At 51.8% G+C, this 22587-nt stretch overlaps 1 protein-coding gene across 1 annotated transcript in view; it reads right to left on the bottom strand.

Annotated features, from left to right (window-relative positions):
* The window catches only part of LOC137669484 (hydrocephalus-inducing protein homolog), a 67002-nt gene extending 44989 nt beyond the window's left edge, over positions 1-22013 (bottom strand). The window contains 14 exon segments of the mRNA XM_068411585.1: positions 298-428; positions 932-1109; positions 2451-2588; positions 3518-3727; positions 7670-7928; positions 9999-10006; positions 11816-11962; positions 11964-12005; positions 12007-12090; positions 12914-13057; positions 14931-15083; positions 16978-17233; positions 19474-19712; positions 21864-22013. Coding sequence (XP_068267686.1) covers positions 298-428; positions 932-1109; positions 2451-2588; positions 3518-3727; positions 7670-7928; positions 9999-10006; positions 11816-11962; positions 11964-12005; positions 12007-12090; positions 12914-13057; positions 14931-15083; positions 16978-17233; positions 19474-19712; positions 21864-22013 — 2139 coding nt within the window.
* Positions 22014-22587: the final 574 nt, after the last annotated feature.

The following is a 22587-nucleotide window of genomic DNA, read 5'->3' as shown; positions in this document are numbered from 1 at the left end:
GCAGCAAACACCCCAGCGCTGACCTGCACCTCCATCACAAAGTGCCATAAATTCACTCACACGAGCACGGTCCTCAGGATCTCTCCCTGGAGCAGTCACGCACCCATGGGATGGACAACTACCAGCGGTGGGCAGCCCCCTGGGGCAACGCTGAGCTGATGCATGAGCATGGCCAGATGCAGGCAGGGAGGTCCCAAATGCCAGCAGGGCACCGGGAAGGCTGCTGCGGGGTGCGAGGGGCCCAAGTGACACAGCGGGAGGGTGGCACGTGCCAAACGGGGCAGCAGCCGCTCTCACCATGGTGCCCGAGGCATCCGTGGGTGGCTCCGCGGCCGCATCCTCCCCCACAACAACTGCTGCGTCTCTCCCGCTCTCTTTTTCCATCTTTTCTTTCACCTCCTTGAAGATTTTCTCGTATTTTTCATCTCCTGAAGGAAGAAAACATCCACACATAGAAGCATGGGCGCAGTGCCAATGCCGTTTAGGCTGGGAGGTCCCACTGCCCCAACATCAGCCTCTCCCACAAACAAACTCCTTGAGCAACCTAGGGAAAGTGGATGCTGCTGCTCCTCTCTGAACCCTCATGTTCACCCCCACCCACCTTCCTCCCCACACAGGAGCATCTCATCCCCTGCAACGTGACGCAAACCCAACCCTGCCAGCCTGCGTTACAGCTTTCCTGTCCAGCCATCACCTTTCCAGGCCTCCGACAGATACGCTGGCAAGCTCTGCACGGTGGTGCCTGGGGCAAAGCCCACAAGGGCTCATCTGCCAGACACTCAGGAAGCAACCAGAGGGTTGAGTGTTGGTCTGACAGCCCTGAAACCTCCAGGCTTGGTGGAGGCGGGTGTGAGCTGCCCTATGGGCATATGACAGGGGGGGAAAAAAAACAACAGGAGACCTTCCTGGGGAGCAGACAGGCAGTGCTCACCTTTGATATTCCTGGGCAGGTCCAAGTAGATCATGGGAAAAATCCCCTGTCCTTTCAGGGAGATTTCTTCTGGTTCAAGGTGACCCACTTGGATCTGGAAAGTCTTATGGAAGACTCCAGGTACTCCTGGCAGGTAATAGACTTTGAGCACTTGCTCCTTGCCAGGTCCGATGTGGCTCTGCAGAGCGAGGGAGAAGAGGGAGGGAATGTAACCAAAGGTGGTTTGGTGGAGGGATGGCTCAGACGATAGAAACACCAAAAAGAAAATTGTATCACAGAATCACTGACTGGTTTGGGTTGGAAGGGACCTTAAAGATCATCTAGTTCCAACCCCTCTGCCATGGGCAGGGACACCTTTCCAAGAGAAGGCAGGTTCTCAAAGAGAAGAAAGTATCAGACACCATCCTGACCCCTTGTTAATGACCCCAACCAAACATCTCCTGCCTGCGTGGTTACACCGAGGGTGCAAGAAGCCATCCAGGCTCACGGTGACCTGCAAACATCCACCTCTGGAAAGGCAAACACAGCTCTGGGTGACCGGGCACAGCCGCGGCTCTTCTCAGCTCACCCTCCACACCCTGGGCTGGACCCTCGGTCGCCGCTCCCCTCCGTGCTGTGGGAAGGAGCTGCTGAGCGGGACGGATCCTGCCACTTGGTCCCCTGAGCCCTTGCTCCAGCCCACGACACAGCTGCAGCGAAAGCGAGCCCCTGCCAAGCTGCCAGGGCCGCCGCCACGCGCGCGGGGCCAAGCAGAGCTGTGTCTTCGGAAGCTCGCAGGAAGAGGGCATCAGCGTGTCATCCCTCGTAGGAGACAGCCGGGAGGAGACGTGAAAGCCCTTTGCCTTCCTCTTCCCATGGCAAAGAGGGACGAGGACAGGAACGCTGCTCCAGCCCAAAGACATCCACGCAGAACCGAGAAGCTGGGATGGTGGGATGCTCAAACTCCTCCCCTTGCTATGCCAGCCCTGCTCCTCCCTGGTCCCCCCTCGCCACCCCACAAAGCTGGAGCAGCGAGGGACCGGTACAGGGGTTGTTACAACTTCTGGCAAAGCAGCTTCATGCCCAGGCCAGAGAGTATTTAAAGTCTCACCTGGCTGGTGCTGGCAGGGGGCAGGCAGGGTTCGTTACGGGTAGGGACAAGGAGTAAATCCTGTCTGACCACACCACCTGGGTAAGGTGACCCTCAGGAGAGCCTGCACCAACCAGCTCCAGCGCCAGCACAACCAGGAGCTGGGCTGCAGCGAGCTGACGACGCACCCGTGTCTCCCACGGGAGGTTGGTAAACGCTAACCCAGCCACCCGCCGACAAATGCCACCAAGGGAGGCTGCTAGGACCACGCTTGCTTGACCACCTCTGCCCCCCCCCACCAATTGCTTACAGCCCCATCTCTCCTGGCTGCTTTTGGGGGTTTTTTCTTGTTGTTTGGGGTTTTTTTCTTCCTTTTTTTCCCCTATAACCCTCTCCCGGGCAGCCCGACAAAGCGCCAGGGTTAATCACTCGTGCTACCTCCGTACTCACCGTGCTGGGCACGACCAGGGGCACGCCAGGCAGGGGGCTGGCTGCAGTGGTCGTGCTGGGGCTGAGCACCGCGTAGGTGAATCCCATCTTCCCGCTGTTCTGCAGGGTGACCTCTGCTTGGGTGACTTCATAGAACAGCTGAAGGGAGGACAGAGGAGGGGGAAATTGAAGACACAGGTCTGATGCTGGGTATCTCCTTCTGCTTTCATTGGGATGAGAGCAGATGAACACAAGGCAGGAGAGAAGCAGGGGCAGAGGAACTACGGGCACTTGACTCTCCTGGGTTAACCTGGGGAACCCACAGCCCCAGGGTACCTCTTAGCCCTACATAGCAACAGATGTTTATGGCAGCATGCAGAAGGTGGAACCACGTGCAGATCACCAACCACATGATCTCACCAACCACATGAAGATCAGGAATAAAGAAACCCCAGAGGATACAAGCCCTCTGCACTTTCAGGTGTCATCTAACAGCTGGCCAAAACAAGGCATCAAGACACTGCAGAAGAAAAAGGCATCTGCATACAAGCATTTGCAGAGCTCACGGGGACAGCAAAAGGGGAGACAGACAGTGCAACACGTACAGGGCCAACAGCTGGAAACGTCCGTGGGGTTTTTGACTGAAAAGCGGTACAGCAGGGATCATTCTGGGACATTCTCTCCAGCTACAGCGACTGGAAGCCCAAGTTAACTCCTTCCCTGCTTTATTTTCTCGGTTAATCAAGAGCATTAAAAGAGAGCATCTCCTTGGAGCTCAGGCTTTAGGAGCTGATCAGTGGATGGATGTCCTCGGGGCAACGTCCCTCTGGAGATCACCGCTGGGATCCTGCCTGCCCCAGGAGGCACCGTTAGTCACCTTGAAGGGGAGGAATTCCCAGCTTTGGGGTGGGGTGGGGTGGAGATGGCCATTAAAAACCAGCTTGGATGCAGGACGTATCACTCAAAGGTTGTACCTCTAAGCCACACAGCTGACAAAGCAGCTGGGAAGGGGACAGCCCTACACCCAGGTGGGCAGCAACCCACCGGCGATGGTTTCAAGGACCTCTGCCATGAAAAGTGCACGGTACCTGCAGCCCGCAGTCGATCTCTCTGGTGTCTACGAGGTAGTTGATGAGCGAAGCCTCCCCACTCAGCACGACCTCGTAGGTCGGGCCTCCCTCCACCCTGCACAGCGCCGTGGCACGGGCGACGATGTTGGTGTGGCCAAAGAAGGTGACGGTGACCCAATGGGTCCCGCCTGGCTGCAGCTCGCCAAACTGCGGCACGATGTCAAAAACCTGGAGGTAGGGGAGGAGAGAGGGAGATGTCGAGCGTCAAAATTGATGCAGAAGAACCACCATGGCTTGGAGCACAGAACAGACATGGCTGGAGGGGCCTCTCCCTCAGACACAGGCAAAATCATCCTAATCTCATCCTGCATCCATTCCGCTTACCAGGGGAGGAACCACGGGAAAAATCTACTCCCATACTCACTAATTAATGCATTAATTAATACATGACATTAAAGTAATTTGAGAGGTCTCCTGGCAGCAGGAAATTCTCTCTGCTGCAGAACTTGCCTTTAAAACCATCTTTTACTGCCTTTAGAGAAACACAAGCCTCGGAGGGGAGAGCCCTTGGAGGCGGGGGAGGACTCCAGCCCGGCCCATCTGCACCCTGACGCTTCTCCCTCTCTCTGATCTGCACGCTGCTCTCTCTCGAGATGCTGCGGCAAAACCTACTGCAGAAACTTCAAGACAAATAATTCCCTCCATAGGTGCTGCATGGGTAAATTCTTGGTCAGCCCTACGATGTCCTTCATGGCCCCTCCAAGGACCAGCTGCCTCAGCTGTGCTGTGCGATGAGCTTGGAGGGGTGCGAGGCCACTCCGTGACCAGCACCGAGGGCCACCAGCGGGCACGGGGGCCATGTAACTGCTTGCCACGCTGCAAATGCAGAAGCAAGACAGGTTCCCACTTACCTTCTCCCATTCTCAAGGCGCGGCGCTTTGCCTCCATGAACTGCATCAACCTCACCGACATCTGAGGCTTCGCAGCAGCGGGTGGTAGCACCTGGAAAACAAGCACCATGGGCTGCAGTAAGCAGCTGGCTGATCTGGATGAGACCACTTTGCTTCACCTTCCACCACCTCACCAAGCCAGGAGCAGCTGAGATGGGACCTGGCTGCAAATCAAGTACAGGTATGTCCATGCCATGGGTCTAAGCCCACCCACACATGAGACACAGGCTCCATCTGCACTTCCTACACACAAGCTTGCATGAGGAAGCTGGATGCAGCCAGTGCTCAGTCCTGGCAGAGACCTCAAGGGTATTTTGCACCCTTGTGCCAGCCCAGCTTCCCTCACTCCTGCCCAAGGAACATGCCGAGAATCCCATGCCTGGACAGGTATAGGTTCTCCACAACAAAAACAGGAACACAGCTGCAAGTGACAAGTATCAAAACCAGGAAAATAAGGACTTAGAAAGCGCCTGGCACAACTATCCAATTTCAGATGTGTGACGGACAGAGTCTGTATGCCTTAAACAACTTGTTTGACAACTCTGGCTGGAGGAAGATATGGGTGCTACAGAGGCCTGCAAGTCTGGCAAGAGATAAGGGCCTTGGGAACAGAACATACCCTGCTGTGCCTTAATTGTTGTGATTTACAACTCTGGCTGAAGGAAGAGATAAGTCCTGCGGAGGCGGGATGGTATCTTTTCCTTGGGACCAGCCTACATGTGCAACAACTTTGCAAGGCCTCAACCATGCTTGTGCAGAAGCGGGGTCATACAGCGGACACCACAACTAGGGGATCACGACCACCAGACATCCCTTGGGGGACCACCGACTCATTTCGAGAACAATCTAAGACTACAAAGCGCAGGCGTCCCAATTAGCATGGGAAGCGAGCAGAGGGGGGGAGACAAGAGGGATGTTACCACCCTCTCCTATCTCGCGTGCAAATGACCTAAAGTATTTAGACCTTCTCGCTTGGGATGCTGGTGCGCGCTCCCGCCTGCCACCTGAGGACCGATCCTGCAAGCGGTTTCACTACGAACAACTTACATCGCTGGATTCCAGGGTGGTGATATCTCTCTTTTCCTCTCTCGTAGTCTCTATCCTCTTTCTCTTTTCCTTTTTCCTTTTCTCTCTTTTCTCAATGTCTTTAGAAACCCAAGACACTTACAACCATGCCGCTTTCCCTGTATTAATAAATTGTTCTTAATTTCATACCAGTTATTTGGTGTCGTTTCACCTTAATTTACTCCAAGGGATTTATGAACTAGTTGCGACCAGGTCGTAACAAGATGGTGCTCAGGTTTCATCTCGTGCACTCATCAGTGCTGGAGAGCTGAGGATCTCTGCCTGAGGAGCTCTTCTCCAACAGCACCTTCATGAAGAAGGCAGCTGAGATGTTTTTCTCTTACAGCAGCTGAGAGCTGGTATTTAACCTCAAAGGTGCCACCCTCCTCAAAAAGAACCTCATCCTGGCCTTCTGACCCCTATTTATAAGCGAGGGCTTTGTGATCGCTCTTGAAAGTTTGAGAATACCTGCCCGCTTTGCTGATGTGAGAAGGGCTTTGTGCTGTGGCCTTGACTCCAGCAGGGTCTGCACGAATATTTATGAGACATCTTTAGGCCTAACCAGAGGCTACACCTCCCCCATAGATAAAGCACTAGGGAGAGTTTTCTCTCATTTCGATGCTCTTTCTGTCACCTGCACATCTTCAAGCCTAGCAAAGCTTTGCCCAGCGCACATCCCCCAAGATGCCAACCACACCTTTCCTAGCCCTACGGTCTCCCACCTCCACAGAGCAGTTATAGGGATGTTGCCTCCATACAGAGACACAAGCAGAAGATGAAACTGCAATCCAGATGTATCCTTCAAAGCCATTTTACGTCCTACTTAGCCACGTCCGCTTGTATCGCCCTGGTTTATTCGTACGTATGTGGCAACAAAGCAGGAAATAAAGATGATTTCATGCTTCTATCAAAAAACATCCGGCCACACTATTCTTTAAGTCTACAGTGTATTGTTTCTCCTGACTCAGAAAAAAGGGTTAGAGTTACAACATTAAAAATACCAACATATGGATGTGAGCAGGTGCAAGCCCTCTCCTTGAACTTAATGCCAATGCTGGCATTTTCAGAACCCCTCGTGCTTTCTGACACCCGTTTTTATTGCCCCAGGAGCAGCCTCCGTCCACACAACACAGAACAAGGCGCCTGTTCCCACTAGTACCAAGGTCAAGCTCCAAAGCAGCGAGGTTCACCACGAAGGGCAGCAGATCAAAGGTGACTTGTCCTGCAAAGCTTGTTTTATACAAGATGCCTCTGTGGCCGTCACTGGCAACACCGGGTCCTGGGGGAAGGCAGAGGCGAGAAAATGAGTGGCTGTAGCTGGGGCTGAGAAGGTGCTACGTGGAGATCAGTACTTGGCACAGCTTGGGACAGAGGGGAAACTGGAAGCCTTCACATCACAATGCAGATCACAGAATCACAGACTGGTTTGGGCTGGAAGGGACCTTAAAGCCCATCCAGTCCCGCCCCCCTGCCACGGGCAGGGACACCTTCCACCAGACCAGGTTGCTCCAAGCCCCATCCAACCTGGCCTTGAACACTGCCAGGGAGGGGGCAGCCACAGCTTCTCTGGGCAACCTGGGCAAGGGTCTCACCACCCTCACAGCAAAGAATTTCTTCCTCAGATCTCATCTCAATCTCCCCTCTTTCAGTTTAAAACCGTTCCCCCTCGTCCTGTCACTCCATGCCCCTGTAAAAAGTCCCTCTCCAGCTTTCCTGTAGCCCCTTCAGGCACTGGAAGGTGCTAGAAGGTCTCCCTGGAGCCTTCTCTTCTCCAGGCTCAACAGCCCCAACTCTCTCAGCCTGTCTCCATAGCAGAGGGGCTCCAGCCCTCTGAGCATCTTTGTGGCCTCCTCTGGACTCACTCCAACAGCTCCATGTTCTTCTTACATCATCAAATAAAAGCCTTATTTGATGTTGTAGAAAAAACAAGCAAAAAAATCCCAAACCCAACATAGGATCTGAGTGGATTCTCCAAGCAACACTATCCTGTTTTTCCCTCCCCAGGAGCCCCGTCTCCAGCCACTGGCTCTGCTGCCATTCCTGCTCTCAGGGCACGTGACAGCAGGACAGAAAAAAGGGAGGCTGGCACAAGCATGGCTTTTCGGTGGCAAGCTGGGGGAAGCAACGCAGGCAGTAGGTGTCCAAGAAAACCTACCTGTGCCTTCAGAGAGTCATCTGCATCTGCTGGCTCTTGGGCAGGATCCCTTGCTTCTTCCAGGGCTTTGGCCGGCCCCTCCGCACCCCTGTCCCTGGGGCTGCTCTCTGCAGATGCTGAGCTCTCTGACCAGGCTCCCTTCTTCGGTGGTTGGGGTTCAATGAAAAATTTAGGTGCTGGAGGGCTGAACCTGGAAAAGAAAATAAGTTTGAGCATGGAGCTGCAGTGGGATGCGGGGGGGAATGTGCACGAGCGTCCCCTCGGCAGGCACTGGTGGTGTGAGCTCAGCGACAGGTCTGACCCAGCAGCTCTGAAACCAGGATGGAGATGGTCAACACTTGGGGCATCCCAAGTGACTCAGATTATGGTCCCTGTTTTAAATGGCAGCAGGTGCTCACAGGAACTCTGCTCACATTTCTAATGCCATGTGGAGGGACACACTCCAACTGTCACCACACCTGTCACCGTACCTATTTGCAAGTGTTCCCCGCAGCCAAACAAAGCACATTTGTTTTACAGCAACCTGGGTACTTCACTCCCAGCTGGGAATTTGGTGCCTTTAATGATGTGCTCCCAAACCAATACATGTCTTTAGCTTTGTAGCTTATTATTTAAGGCTGGTTTTCATTCCTGGATGAGAGGCTCTGCTCTTCACAACCCCCGAGACATCCCACCTGACTTGTCCTTCCTACAACCACGTGCAAGAACAAGGCTTTGCCCAGGCGAGCTTCCCCAAGCAGGGACCCATGAGCAGCGGTGCTGTCACCTACCCCAGCCCTAATTAGCAGCCACTAATTTGGGCATGTGCACAAGGATGAAATAAATTCAGCTCAGCTGCGACCACAGTGCCTCTGGGCAGCCCACAGCTGAACACTGCTTCTCCTGGGTGATAAGGGAGATGCCTGCAGCACAGGGGTACAAATACCCAGGGCCAGGAGCACCTTGAAGCCCTCCAGCTACACACCAGTGCAGTGCCTGAGCCTGGCCATCATCATGGCAGCTGTCCCAAAACTGCTAGCTGAGAATTGGGGGTTTTTTGGTCAGTAGCAAGGCTGGGAGCTGGCTCACAGGGTCCCTGCAGTGCAGCCTGCCAGGGGACATGGAAGGAGAGAGGGCAGAGACACAAGAAGTTATTAATGCTACAGGAAGACCCACTTGGGAAGAGAAAGGCTCCTAGTTTGTTCAAAACAAATAGGCAGAGAAAATCCTGAATGGGAAGGAAAGAGTCATTTTCTACATGTTTAGCTCAACAACCCTTCCCCAAACAATCTCCTGGCAACTCATTGCGCTGGATTTGTAGCCAAGAGGCTCCCACTCTCCAGAGACATTGGATCAACACACGGAGGGGGTTTGACACATGCCATGGAGGTGCAGGGCTCCCTGCTGACCCGCCCTGGCGCACGGACAGCTTGGCTTGTGCTTAGCTCTGTCCCAGGGAGTGAACGTGTCTCACATGAAGGGGACAAAGAGGTGACACAGGAACAGCAATGCTCAAAGTGAATGACAAGGCACGGATTCTTAATAAAGGATGAAAACTCTAGAGAACAGCTAAGTTTGGGGATGAGCCTTTGGCAGCCTTTGACACAGGTCTCTCCAAGAAAATCCTTGTATATCCTTTGGATTTAACGTCTTCCTTTGGGTGGGAATTCCAAACAAAGCTGAGGAGCTGGACACTGCCCTTCAAAAGGGGGACAAAGCAAACCTTGTGGAAGAAACCTTTAAGATAAGAACATGATGAAATGTTTAAATTTGGCTCCTATATCTGACTATGTCCTGCTGGGTCATTCCTGAGACCCATTCCAACGCCGCAGAAAACATCTTGGTGCAAAGGCTCAACTCAGCTTTGAGCTACCAAAGGTCCAAGAGGTGAGGAGAGACTGTTCTCAGTCTGCCTATAACCATTCAGGTCTAGAAGAGGAGGAACCATGAGAGATTTATGGCTCAGCAGTGTCAGAGAAGGGGCACAGGCTTGGCTTGAGTTGGGCATGTCCAACCACACAGCACTGGTTGGACCTGTGTTGCTTCTATGATCGCTCTGCTCAAAGTAGCAGCAGCGATTAAAGAATAAGGAGGAAAAAAAATGGGTTAAACAATTAGAAGAAAAAAAGATCTAAGTGCACAGAGTCTTGTCCAGGCAAAGAAACAACATTTTTCTCTCCTGGCCAAAATAAATGTGTGTGTCTCACTGATGTTGGGAGTCTCTGATGATGGGCTCCAGCAAGGCTAGATGGATGGATGGTTAAATTCTATCGATCTCACCTTCACGAGACCTGATGTTTGATTCCCTCCATGTCGGACAGAGTTAGTTTGATCTGGTAATTTAGAATACCAACAGTGCTTAACGTGGACCAGAAATAATATCTGACACGCTGCCCTTCTGACGGGCTCTTAATGAACCATTTGGGGTGTTAATAGCTCAGAGACCATCTTCATTTTCAGCTCTGCCACTGAGGATCACATGGTGTCTGCTGAGGGACCCGGAGAGAGCAGGTTACTGCTTAATTAACATGCAGAGCAGAAAAGGGAGCTGTCAGAACATCCACAGTGCTAACGAGCCAGCAAAGGGGCTATGCCAACCCCTTCGAGCTGAGGTTGCCATCTCCTGCCAGATGCTCAGCACCCTCAACTGGTACCGACTCTGGCCTGAGTTGGGTGACTCAGCATCTGCTGGAAGAACGAGCACCTGAAGGCTCAGGCCCAGCAAAGCCCATTTAGGTGGAGAGGGGGGTAATTAAAAGCTGAAAACTGATTCGGGATTCACATTTCAGAAAACCTAAATTGGTTCTATAAAAAAAAAAAAAAAAGAGTAAAGATAAACAGGCAACCGGCCAACAAGTGGCCCCAGAGGAAATCAATTCCACACAGGCTTCGCTGGAACGTGCTTGTTCCTCTGTTATTATGAAATACATGCATTGTTCTATCATCAAAATTAGATTTTCCCTTTAGCTTGTAATTAAACCCTAATCTAATTTACCAGGAGATGACAGGGGCCTCCAAGCAGAGCTTCCCACCTCCCTCCAACCTGCTTTTGCAGACTTTCCTCTGCATTTTAGGGTCCATTCTGGAAGGTGCCGTGCATCAAGAAGGGCCCCACTAAAGACCTGTTGTTACTTGGTGAGACACAGCTGTGAACGGGCTACCCTGGTGCCCAGCTCTTCTCCCCCAAGCCCTCCTCACAGCAATAACTCATTTCCAGTTCCCAATGGGTCGTCTCCTCTAAGCCAGATCCCAGCTCCCTAAACAAAACTGGTTATTGATGATCTCTACTATTCGTACCAGCAGCACTTCGATTCACAGGGGTTAACTTCGCTCGCTTTCCCAGGGCACTGTGGAAAATACCTTTGCTACTGTAATTAAAACTGCCCAGACCAGACTTTTGTACTATGCAGAGCGGCCACGGAGGGAAGAAGGGCTCTAAATGTGTTTATAGACGTGCTCCAGCACGACTGCGAGGTTGCTCTTGGGCTTGGAAACCACAGGCCAGCGCTGTATGGCCCTGCTCCCCAGGGGCGCTCAGACAAGCGCGCCCACCAACACCTACAGCTGCACCCGAGGCCACCGCAGAACCTGCCGCGTTGCTGTAAAACACTAAACAGCTGTTTCGTGAACGTGGCGCACAGTTTAACAGATGAAAACTCGCTTCACCAAGGTGGTGTTTGCCTCGGGCCACCATGGTCTGGTGGCATATCGGTCTGGTGGCAGTGCCTGGGTAGGTTCTTAGTATGAAATGACAACAAATAGGCTTGGCAGGAAAGGAAAAGAGGTCACGTTATGTATCTGGTTGTCCCAGTGCCTAACAATGGGTTTGTAGGTCCAGAAATAAAACAGGACTCTAGGGTTATGGGCCTATGCAAAAAGTGTTGGTAGTATCTTCCAGTCCCAGCTTGGCTGGAGAACATTGTCTCCTTCCCAGCATCAAACTGGTGGAGATCACCTATGCCCTGAGCACCTAGCCGGACCACAGCTGGTAGGCGTTATTGCCACGAGGGAGAGTTGAAAGCAATTTGTCAGATCCCAGGCATACAGCCTTGGTCTTTGCAAAGTACAACGAGGACACCAGGAAGGAGAAGAGCTTCAAGGAGAGGGCAATGGTCCACATACCTCAACTGGTTCACAGGGCTGTCTGCCTCGAGCTCCCAGTGGTACCTGGACAAGAAGCGGGCTGCTGTTGGTTATCTCGATGTAACGCTTCTGCTCAGTGTCATTGAAGATGCAGCCAAAGTCCAGGGCCGTGGTCTGGACACGGAGATGCCAGACAGTGGACTTCTCCCGAACAGTGATCTGCTCCTCATTGAGGATGCTCGAGAAACTTTATCTTCAGAGCCTTCTCCACTACCTCGGATACTCAAGATCCTTTTCATAAGCTGGTTAAATCCAATGGAGAGCATGAAGTTCCTTCCCCTGTCCTCCAGCTTCATGGGCTGCAAGGAGATGAAGAGTATTAATCACCAGTGTGATGAAGTCCCAAGGTCCAACAGCACGAAACGTGCAAATGTTGAAAGCGGGACCCCAACTGTAGGCTTCGCAGTTCGTCCTTCATTTACTGCAGTGGGCACCTGACTGCAAGCACCACAACACTCTTGTCTGAGACTATCTCAGGCTTCGTGTCACTGTGCTCTGCATTAATATGAGAGGGAAATAAATATTGTTCTACGGAATTCTGGACGCACAGAAGCCGTACGCTAAATACACAACCAAATCAGCACTCTGGCACACCAGGGCCTTCTGCCCTGACTCTAGAGGAACTCCTTTATCCTCGCAGCACAAGTGGCACAGCATTGCAGCCTCACCCTTGCAGGGGCTAGTCACTGGCATGGCACAGAAGTGGTGGCCATGCCTACACCACCACGTGTTTAGCAGAGTCCACGTCCAAGACCTTCCACCGACAATGGGGCAGGTGCTGGGCAGAGGCTGGAGGAGCATCCTCAGCCTTCCTGAAAGCAGGGCTGCCCTTGAAGAGAGTGAGCTGCTCTTGAGGTTATCTCGGGATGGCTTCCAAGAGACGCCTTTACTACATGCCTTGCCCAGACCTAGTTGCCTGCTCCCCTCTCCTCCTGTCTCAGAGCCAGCATGTATCTCCCCAATTCAGCTGAGATTTCCCTTCCTTCAGCGGCTCGTTTTGAATCTGATTTAGTTCTGACTCTAAAGAATAAACTTCTCTACTAGAGGACCTCCAAACAGAAACGTACCACCACCCTCCTCCCTCTTCAAACCCCACCAGTGGGAAGGTCCTGAGCCACTCACCTGGACATCTGCAGGGAGGGGCTGCCGGTCCACATCACAGACCACGAAGGGTTGCTCTATTGCCAGGACAACGCTGAGTGGCAGGCAGGAGACGTTTTTTAAAGACAGAGGCTTGTACTGAAGAGTTGGGACATCACTGGGGTCCTACAGAAAGTGGAGACAAATGAAAAACAACCTGAAGTGGCCACAGAATCACAGAATCGTTTTGCTTGGAAAGGACCTTTAAGCTCGTTGAGTCCAACCATTAACCCAGCACTGCCAAGGCCACCACTAACCCATGTCCCTCAGCACCACATCTACACGGCTTTTAAATCCCCCAGGGATGGGGACTCCACCATGGACCTCCTTCCCCTTTCAATGCATTTCAAATTCTTCAACCCCAAATTGCATACATCTCTAGTCACTGTTTTTATCAGTTTCTACCTTTCTAGAAGGTTTTTCTCTAAGTGTATCAGATGCTTTTCATGTTTAGAAACCACAGCATCTCCCAGGGGACAAGAAGACAGTCTCACGTACAGATGAGGGAACAGGACCCTGAGAGGAGGCAGCTGCTTGAACAAGATCAGAACAAGAAAGTGAACCCAGACCGTTGGTCTCCAGTTTTGTATCTTCTCTTGGGCAGGGCAGCACATTTTTCACTCACATACACTGATTTCTTATGACCTTATCAGCTCTACTAGCCTCATAAAAGCAGCGAGGCTGGTCAGAGGAGAAAGGCAAGCAGGATTTAGCCCGTAGCGGAGAGCCTCCAGTAGCCTAAGGTGAGCTTTGACCATTTACACACACACAGAGCCAGCTAGAAACCTCCACAGTCCAGTTGCAGCATGTCTCCTGCTGTCCCTCCTACAGTGACAAGGTATCTGCAGCCTCAAAGCTAAGATCAGCCTAAGCTATTTCCTCCTGTTTATGCGTTGCTCTGGGCTTCCTGCTTCATTTATATAAACTAGACAAGTGTTTGGGAAACTAGTTCTGGCTGTGTTGATATCAAACAGCTGCAGCGTCATAGCACTCGATACATCGGAGCGCGCGGCAGCGAGCAGACCACAGGAGGACATCAGGGACAGATGAAAAGCTTCTCATTAAATCTGAACTGCTCGCTCACAGGATTTTGTATTTCTCTGGATGCCTGGGAACCAGAGGAGAGACTTGAAAACACAGAAACTAAATAATGAAATATCCTCTCTTTTTTTTCCAGACACTTGGCTAGAGAGGGAAAGATGATGCAGGAGTCGGGCACCAGAGACTGAAGGGCACCTGCCTTGCGTTGGTGTTACCATCACCGCAGCTCAAGGACGTCTGTGGGTCCTTTGAAGAAGGTGAGGCTTGGGGAAATGCAAAGAGCTAGCATCCATGCCAACAGCAGAGAAGGCACAGAGAGACAAGAGATGACAGGTTTTCCTCATCAGCCTGAGGAGCTGACAGCAATCTCAGTTTTCCTCAGCTTCCCTACAGGATCGGTGTGCAGACATCACCGTGCCTTGGAGGATCCTCAAAACCCTCCCTTTATACTGAGCACAGGAACTGGTGCCCCTCAGCGGAGCGGCTGGAATCTCAGTTGTACTTCGGTGAAGTTAAAAACCACTCCCATGTCTAAAAAACTCCTCCCTCCCTTGACAAAGCGCCTCAGGAAGGGGCGAGGAGGGGGTTTAGCACCACTCAGCTGCAGCGATCCGCTCTCCCACCCGCAGCCCCAGCACACACGGTGGCTGTGCAAAGCCCACGCTGTTCCCGTGGGTCCCACACGTCGCACCCTGCGCCCTTGGCTCAGCAGCTCAATGCTGGCTCCACATCAAGAAGGGCAGAATAGAGCTGGTGAGACCATCCCCAAACCCAGAGGAGGGAAATTAGGATCTCGGTGTTAATGGCAGAAGCTTGGTCCTGCTGAAACCAATAGCCAAAGCGCTGTGGACTTGGAGAAGCTCTTTAACTTCTTCTTTTGAACACAAGCACACACGTCCCATGGGCTTCCATCCATCAGCCACACTGTTAAATGCCAGGATGCAATGCAGAGACCTACCTTCTCCACCTGGAAAGTGATTTCTCTGGAGGACATTCGGAGAACGGGAGCAACAAACTCGCACGTGATGTCCACTTCAATTATCTTTTCCTTCCCTTGGGAGGAAGGCTTGGTCCCCACCCCGGCGTGACACAGCAGCCGCTCCTTCACTACCTGCATGCAGGAGTCACACGTCACCCAGCGGGTACTAGCAGGGCGTCCACAAAACTCACTGCTTTTGCTAGCCATGGACCTTGTTAATGCCATAAGGTTACTATCACTGGTCTCCTCAACAGCCCCCTTTCCTTTTTATGCTGCATCCTATTTATTCTGCACTCAGATGTCCCTAATGCCACACCCCAACATCCACAGAAGTCACTCGTGAGCCATGTGCTGCCTCCAACTGTAACGATCCCTGCCCCAAATGGTTATTGTTTTGATCTGTCCCATTGCCAAGCATAATGCTTACAGGAAGCTGTAGGAACTAACTAAAAAAATATAAAACTATATTAAGGGAAACAGGTGACAGAAGGACCAACACCAGCAAACCCTCCCTTGGAAGCTTAGGGGAAAGGACACACGGGAAAAACCCCAATAGCCAGCCTGCCTCCAGGTAAAGAGGGGATCAGTCATTCCTAGGATGTCCTCTGCCCTCCCAGAGCTGGTTTTAAAAGAAATCTCCCCAGCAAAGAGGTGTCCTGCACTTCCCAGGAAAACCCTCTGGTTAAGATGGATGCTCTTACGTTCAAGACTTCTTCCTGATTTCTCTTTTCCCTTCCTTTCTCACTCTTCCCTCTGTACAACACCACAACCCAGCTCCTCCTGGAAGCCTACAGCCTCCAAAATCACCCATGCTGCACATGCAATGCAGGGAATTGGGCTTCTGACCAACCTGAAGAGTATTAAGTTCTCAAGACCCAAGAAATGGGAAAAGCCCACTCCCAGGGTCTTGGCTTTGACTGCAGGAGCCAGGTAGCCACAGCTGTGCTCACACATGCCCTTTCATCTTTCCAGGCAAGACATCCTCTCCAATGCTCTGAGCATTTTATTTCCTTTCTGGTACTTTTTTCCCCTCTTCAGCAAAATCTTTGGGCTTAGAACTGCACAGGGACAGTCCCACCACAGTCAGCTGAGTAGGTCATCAAGTCTTCTTCAAGCTACCACTGAGGCAACCCTTTAAAACACCCTTTCAAAACACTAGTATCAGTAGGAGCTTAATGCAGATTTACTCCACGATTGCTTAAGCATCTGTGCCCAGTGGTCCTGGAGCCAGGGAATGCACACCAGGGTTAGCTGGCAGCTTCTCTGCAGAGTTGGATTTCCCCTGGAAAGAAGGGGCCAGGGAGGAGAACGCCCAGTGATCCTGCTGAGATCCCCTCTGAGCTGCCACCCAAGAGCGCTACGAGACCTGGCTGCCCTTGGGACACGAGGGCTGGCTGCGAGACTGTTATGGAAACATTGACAAAAGTCAAGCTGTCAATTGTAATGATCCCTGGGAACAGTTTCCCATGTGGAGAACGTCACTCCGATCGTTAGAGCTGACACACTGGGCTGGTTTCTCTCCTCCAGGACTTGGTGCTAGACAAGCCCTCTGCCCATGTTTGTCTACAGAGGAAAAATGCTGCTGCTCCCGGACGCTGCCTCCCCTCACAGCTGTTTTGTTTTACTCACTGCTTCCCCCACATACATTACTTTGCATTTTTTTCATTTACTTTCTGCCTGCACTCCTGGTCTAAGCCTGACTTATTCTCTCTGCCCTTTCTTTCTGCCTCAGCACACGGCACCTTGTAACCTGCCGTTTATGCCCCCTGAAGTAGCAACGCTTCCTTCAGCCCCTAGTTTGGTATCAGCCAGTTGGGTTCATGGTAGCTATAGAAACACAAAAAAGCCTTAGCAACTGATGGTGGCCAGCAAGGAAAGCAACTGGTGCTGCCATGGTAACTCGTAGCATTAAAACCGTTTCTTGAAAGCACTTGCTCATTTTCTCAGGCGAATGTCAAGGGGCTGCAGAAAAAGTCCCGGGGGGGTGATCTGATGGGAAAGGTTCAGCCCTCGGGGGGGATCTCACCTGAACGGTGCTGGAGAGGCCTTCCAGCATCACCTCCATAGTCTCGCCTGGCATCAGCTCCATGATTGGCGGGCGAACCTGAAACACGGGGGAGGCAGGTTTGGGGCTCTGGGAGGAATCTTTGCCCTTGGCGTTACTGACGCCAGGGAGACGATGACGCTGGCGAAACGTGGAGAAACCTTCCATTGTCCAATAGAGTTGACGGGTGCATCGGCCTTTGTTTGTTACCTTGAAGCGGTAACAGCAGGGATTCAGGCTAGGAGAGAAGCAGAGATGGAACATGTCATGGGAGCTGCCATTTCCCAGCCGTCACCCAGCTTCAGCACCCCAATGGCCTTATCACACACACACTCGGCAGTAAAGCCACCTCCAAAGAGGCTGACCTAGCTCAAAGCTTCACCAAAAGCCAGACCTTGGTTGCCCCCAAGTTTATCACCACCCAGCAGCCGGTCTGTTTGCATACAGCAAGGAAAAGCTTCGTGCAGAGCATCACCTCAGTCCCTGCGCACAGAGCATCACCAGCCCTTGGGGCTTAATAGTCGGAGTGTTTTTTTTCTGAGGTGCTTCCTGCAGGTCTCACCAAGCTGGCCTGTCCTGGCTGCAAGCGGATGGAGGAACACCTTCACTGCCACGTCACCCCCCCGTTGGGAGCTGCTTCCTCTGAAGGTGCTGTGGGGGAGCTGCAGGGTATATAGACCCGTCTGGTGACCTGGGCACCACCTGCCTCACTGCTGGGGCCCCTGCCCTGGTATCCATCTTCTTGCCCTTGGCACTCCATCCCTGGGGGAGCATCCAACCCCCATCGCTCCCAACACATCACCCTTTGCCTCAACAGTGCAGCTGGTTTGGTGTTTTAGGAAGATAAATGCACTGTGAGAATATAGGATCAGCAGAAGTTTCCCCGACATGAACACAGCAGCAAGACCAGATCTGGCTGCTGAGGGAACGGAGCAACAACAAGAGATGAATAACCAGAGCTAGATATAAACCAAAATGAATATTCCATGGAAATTGATTCCTACATGTGAAGAAACACTAACTGCAGGCTAGTCTGGAGTAATTATTGCACCCTCTATAAATCTGAGCATGACCAGGAAATGAATTGTTCCTGGAACAGTCATTGTCTTTTTGAAAGGTACAGAATATGTGGCTCATAAACTGCACGCCTGCCGCAAGCAGCTGCACACAAGAGTGACTGTACAGAGCAAACTAGTCTCTGAAACAGGCTGTTAAAAAATGATGTACACAAGCTTAGCATGAAATGGTTTATGGTGAGGACAGCACCAGAGGAAAGCTCGGAGCAGCTCTGGGTAGATGCACAATTTGTGGCTGTGGGAAAGCCCAACTCATCTGAGATGTTACCTGGGTCCCACAGCAACGGCAACAACTCCACACAGAGCCTGTGGGCTAAGACGGGAAGGGGGGGCAGAGGACGATGACACAAATCATACCGACGTTGTCCCCTGTGTTGCGTAGTCAATTTGTGGCTGCACAGAGCACAGGAAACGCTGGACGAGCACCAGCCTCCCTGCAACATCCCTGCTTAGGTGGATGGCTCGTGGGTGCGTATTTAAACCCCCAAAATCTATCCTAAATGCTTAAGGCAGGATTAACCTGCTCTTTCTACCCCAAGGTTTAGGTATAGGAGCACTGTAGACCCTCTGTGCAGCCAGGGAATGGAACAGGCACCTCGAGAAGACTATTCTTCTCGTCCCAAGAGGTCTCCAACACAAGGCAAACAGCACTTGGAAAAGGCTTATTTTTTAAGGACGCACCTAGTTTCGGACACACGCGTGAGGATCAGTGAATCCCCTCCTTCAGCTAAGCTCTTTCAATTAACACTCTCCATTTATCCCTCCCAACCTCAGCAGACTTCTCCTCTCCCATCCACAGCCCATCCTGCAGCCACTCTCGCTTGCCCGTCCTTCGTGCCACCGCTGCGGCGTTGACGAAGGAGATGGCGAGGAAATCAGGCAGGAGAAAGGAGGAAAGAGCATCTCTGTCTAATAAAGAGTGGCCTGGCAGGAAAGCGGGGGGAGATACAGGGCAAAGACAAATTCTGCTGCTCCTCCAGCACTCCCGGGCAGCAGGGAAATCAAACAGCACCATTAATTTAGTTGAGCAGTTGCTAACAAGCTACCACCAAGGTTTTCCTCCGTTGCACGATGACACTCCAATGGTGAGTGGCAAAGCAAACAAGGTTATTGTAAAGGGAAATCTGTTTGTACCTGTCATGTAGCATTTTCCAGCCAGAGGCTTCCGGGACCTGCTGTTTTCCTCCAAATCTTTATTTGGTAAAGTGAGGAAATGAATGGATTATAACTAAGGGCAACTCAGGGAGAATTTAACAACTGCTGTCCATTTTGGTGGCTTTTGAGGGTATCTAATGACTTTCAAGTGGTCATAAAATGCAGAGCAGAACCAGCCTGAAGGACCTACAGCAAAACTCCTCTTTGCTGAGCCCGCGGGAGAAGTGGGAGTCATGAGATATCCTACCTCAAGTGTTGCCCCAAGTTGAGCTCCGGAGCACAGAGTCCGTCAGTGACAATCGTGGTGCCGATTCCAACAGCCCGGACGGGGATGGTGTAGGTACGGCTGTTCTCTATGAACAGGCTCACCTCGTCCTTGAACTTCCCCGTGTCATCCAAGTTTGCTATGACAGCCACAGCCATCTCGGTCTCAGGGGGGATCACTCCTTTACTGGGTTCAATCCTCCAGCGTGAGCATTTGCCAGCCTGTAAGACAAGCCAAACACTAACTTAGGATGGGAACCATGGACCTTGGTGTCTTGTGGGGTGCACAAAAAGGAAGGACTAAAGATATGAGGGTAAAGAACATCAAGGCTTCCTTTCCCTAAATCTAAGCTATGGTGTCTGTAAACAGCACCTACGCGGGAGCTTATACAACTTGTATTTTACCCTCCTTTAACAGACTCACTTCATTAACCCAGTTTTTCCCAACCCAAGGGATGTTCATCTCAGGAGAAGGTTATTCTTCCCCCGGCCTCTCCTTTGGAGTGTGCACCAAGGGAAGCTACTTCATCTCTCCCAGCTTCCTCCCAGCGGTGGCCGGGTTTGCATAAAGGCTCAAGGCCAGAGGAAGCCAGGACTGCTCAGATCCCACACGGCTGGGGGATACTGCCGAGAGCCTGAAGAATAACTCTGCAAAACCAGCTGATTAAAACCCCAACACCAAGTCCTCTTTCCCAACAGTTAGGCAGTGCTTCTCAACAGCCCCTGAAGGACTGAAGCACTCTCTTCCCACTGATCATCTACTGCAGTGAGGTGCCCCAGTGCCCTCTGCTTTGGGAAATTCAGCTACAAGTGTTTACAGCACAGCAGTAAAGCAATAAGCAAAAAGAAAATTGTCCTGTGGGCACGACCCGGGCTTCCCAAGTGCACTCTTCCTCTCGTTTCTCATGGACCTCGCTCTACAGATGGGGCCATAAAGGTGCTGGACCCCCAGCCCACCTAAAGTCACGTTCACAGGGAGCAAGCTTGCAGAGGAGGAAGCACACAATGCTCCCTGGCCAGCACAGAATGCACTGGGATGTAGATGTATGGTTTCGAAGTGTCCATCACGGTGGTGGTGGTACATGCCCCACAGCTCAGTGATGCGTTTGGGACAACAGGCACTACCCACCCAAAACACTGCAATATTGTAAAAGAAGAGGGTTTTTTCCTTTTTTTAATGGAAAGCAACAATGTGCTTGGAGGCCTGACATGACCCAAGCAATTGCTTCATCTCGGTGAAGTTTGCTCAAGTTTCCATCCATCAGGCTGGCAGCTCTGTGCTCTAACAGGACATCAGCCAGCCCAAGGGAGAAGAGCATCGGAAAACCAAGCAGCACTTCAAAGTCACAGAAAGCATTTTAAATAACCCCTCAGAAAACCCTCTGCTGATGATGAGGGTAAGACTAGCTGGAGGCCAGGTTCCCAAATTAGGAACCAGAGCACCATCAACTAGAAGAGGAAGTCCCAAGGAAGGTTTTCTCTCTCCTCCCTCATTACAAGGCAGCAGGAAACCACCGGTTGCCTCCCTGCGGTAGCACACAACAGACCCAGCATGGTGGCTATGCAGGCAGGAGAAAGCTGCCACTGATTAACAAAAATTACACCCTAGGCCTGTCTTTTCTGTCCAGATCACACAGGCGTGATGTGCAGCTGCCTTCTGTGATGCCCACAGATGTCATTCTTCACAGCCGAATGAAAGGTCCCCGAGAAGACAAAGTGACAAAGAACAAGTAGGAAACGACCAAAGAAAGATGCTTTTTCCTCTCTGCCTTTCTGCAGGGAGAGCAAACGCTTCCACTAATCAATACAACTCCTTCACACTTATCACTATGGCAAAAATCAGACACTTCAGGCAACAGGACAAGAAGATGACAGCAGCGGGAAGGAGAAGGAGAAACAGCCACCTTGGTCAGTAGCCAGCCCCCAGCTAAGCTGCAGCGGCTCTTTCACATTGACCTGTTCCTTCAGTCTTTACCCATGAAAAAGGCAAACCCTCCCCTTGCTGATCCAGAGGATGCTCTAACAGGGCTGCCTGGCAGCTGGGAAAGCAACCTGACAAGGAAAAGCACATCAGGCAGACCCAGGATCCAGGGGATGAGCACAGGATAACACACTGGTCCCAAGGGTCACCGACCTGCAGACACCGTGGCAAGCAGGGATAAGCCAACAGAGGACTTAGGGTATGAGGTCCCGACATTCCTGGATTCGCCTACAACTATGCAAACTCAGAGCCAGGCTCCTCTTGCTGCACTGTGATGGAAGATCTTGCTTTCTCTCTCAAATCGGGATATGGAAATGTTGTATATAAAAGTCAAGTCACATGCTGCTACGGACCAGCCATTTTTGTTGGACAACAGCCCCCCAGGTACTTACCATCTCTGCCCAGAAGTATGCAGGGATGACACTCTGATTGGAGAGGTGGAGAGTTTGGGAAGCATCTTGGAGAACCTGGATACTGCCGAAATTTATCTTACTCGGGTGCACGTAGACAACTGGTCCTTCTCCAGTGCTCACTGAATTCATTTTCTGCTCCAGGAGGCAGGGAGGAAAGAAAAAACAAACACCATGGAAAGTTAAAAAAGATCAGACAGCTCGAAGGGGACTCCTAGACTGGGGAATAATTATGGCTGTTTGAAGTTTCCAGTGCTGTAACACTGATGGAGAAAGCCTGGAACAAGTGTGGGATCTGGAGTGATCCCACCTGAAAGCCACGAGCTCTCTTCATCCAGGGGATAAAGAAACCCACTTTCCCATGTTTGCCTTTTTCCCCACTTGCATTCACACCACCTCCACCCTGTCAGCTCGCCTTCCTCTGCCCTGTGCCTGCTCCCAGCCCTTTTACTGCTCCGTCTTGCCCCAAACCACCCTCCCCGACTTCTGCTGCTGCACAGCCGCACTTGGACAGTAACTCCTGTAACGTTCCCAAAGCTGCACCTGTGAAAACCAGCACAAGGCAGAAGCAAAGCGGGCTCTTCAGGCTAGACATCATGCAAGTTAGTTGCCTCTCACTTGTGTTTATGTGTATTCCTGGCATTATATGACTAACAGACATTAATTCATCACATCATTCAAGCAGTATTGCTTTCTTTGGACAGTC

Source organism: Nyctibius grandis, chromosome 12, assembly GCF_013368605.1.
Source record: "Nyctibius grandis isolate bNycGra1 chromosome 12, bNycGra1.pri, whole genome shotgun sequence".
Taxonomy (NCBI): Eukaryota; Metazoa; Chordata; class Aves; order Nyctibiiformes; family Nyctibiidae; genus Nyctibius; species Nyctibius grandis.
Note: the sequence above shows the minus strand (reverse complement) of the source record. Positions and strands in the feature narration are given on the sequence as shown.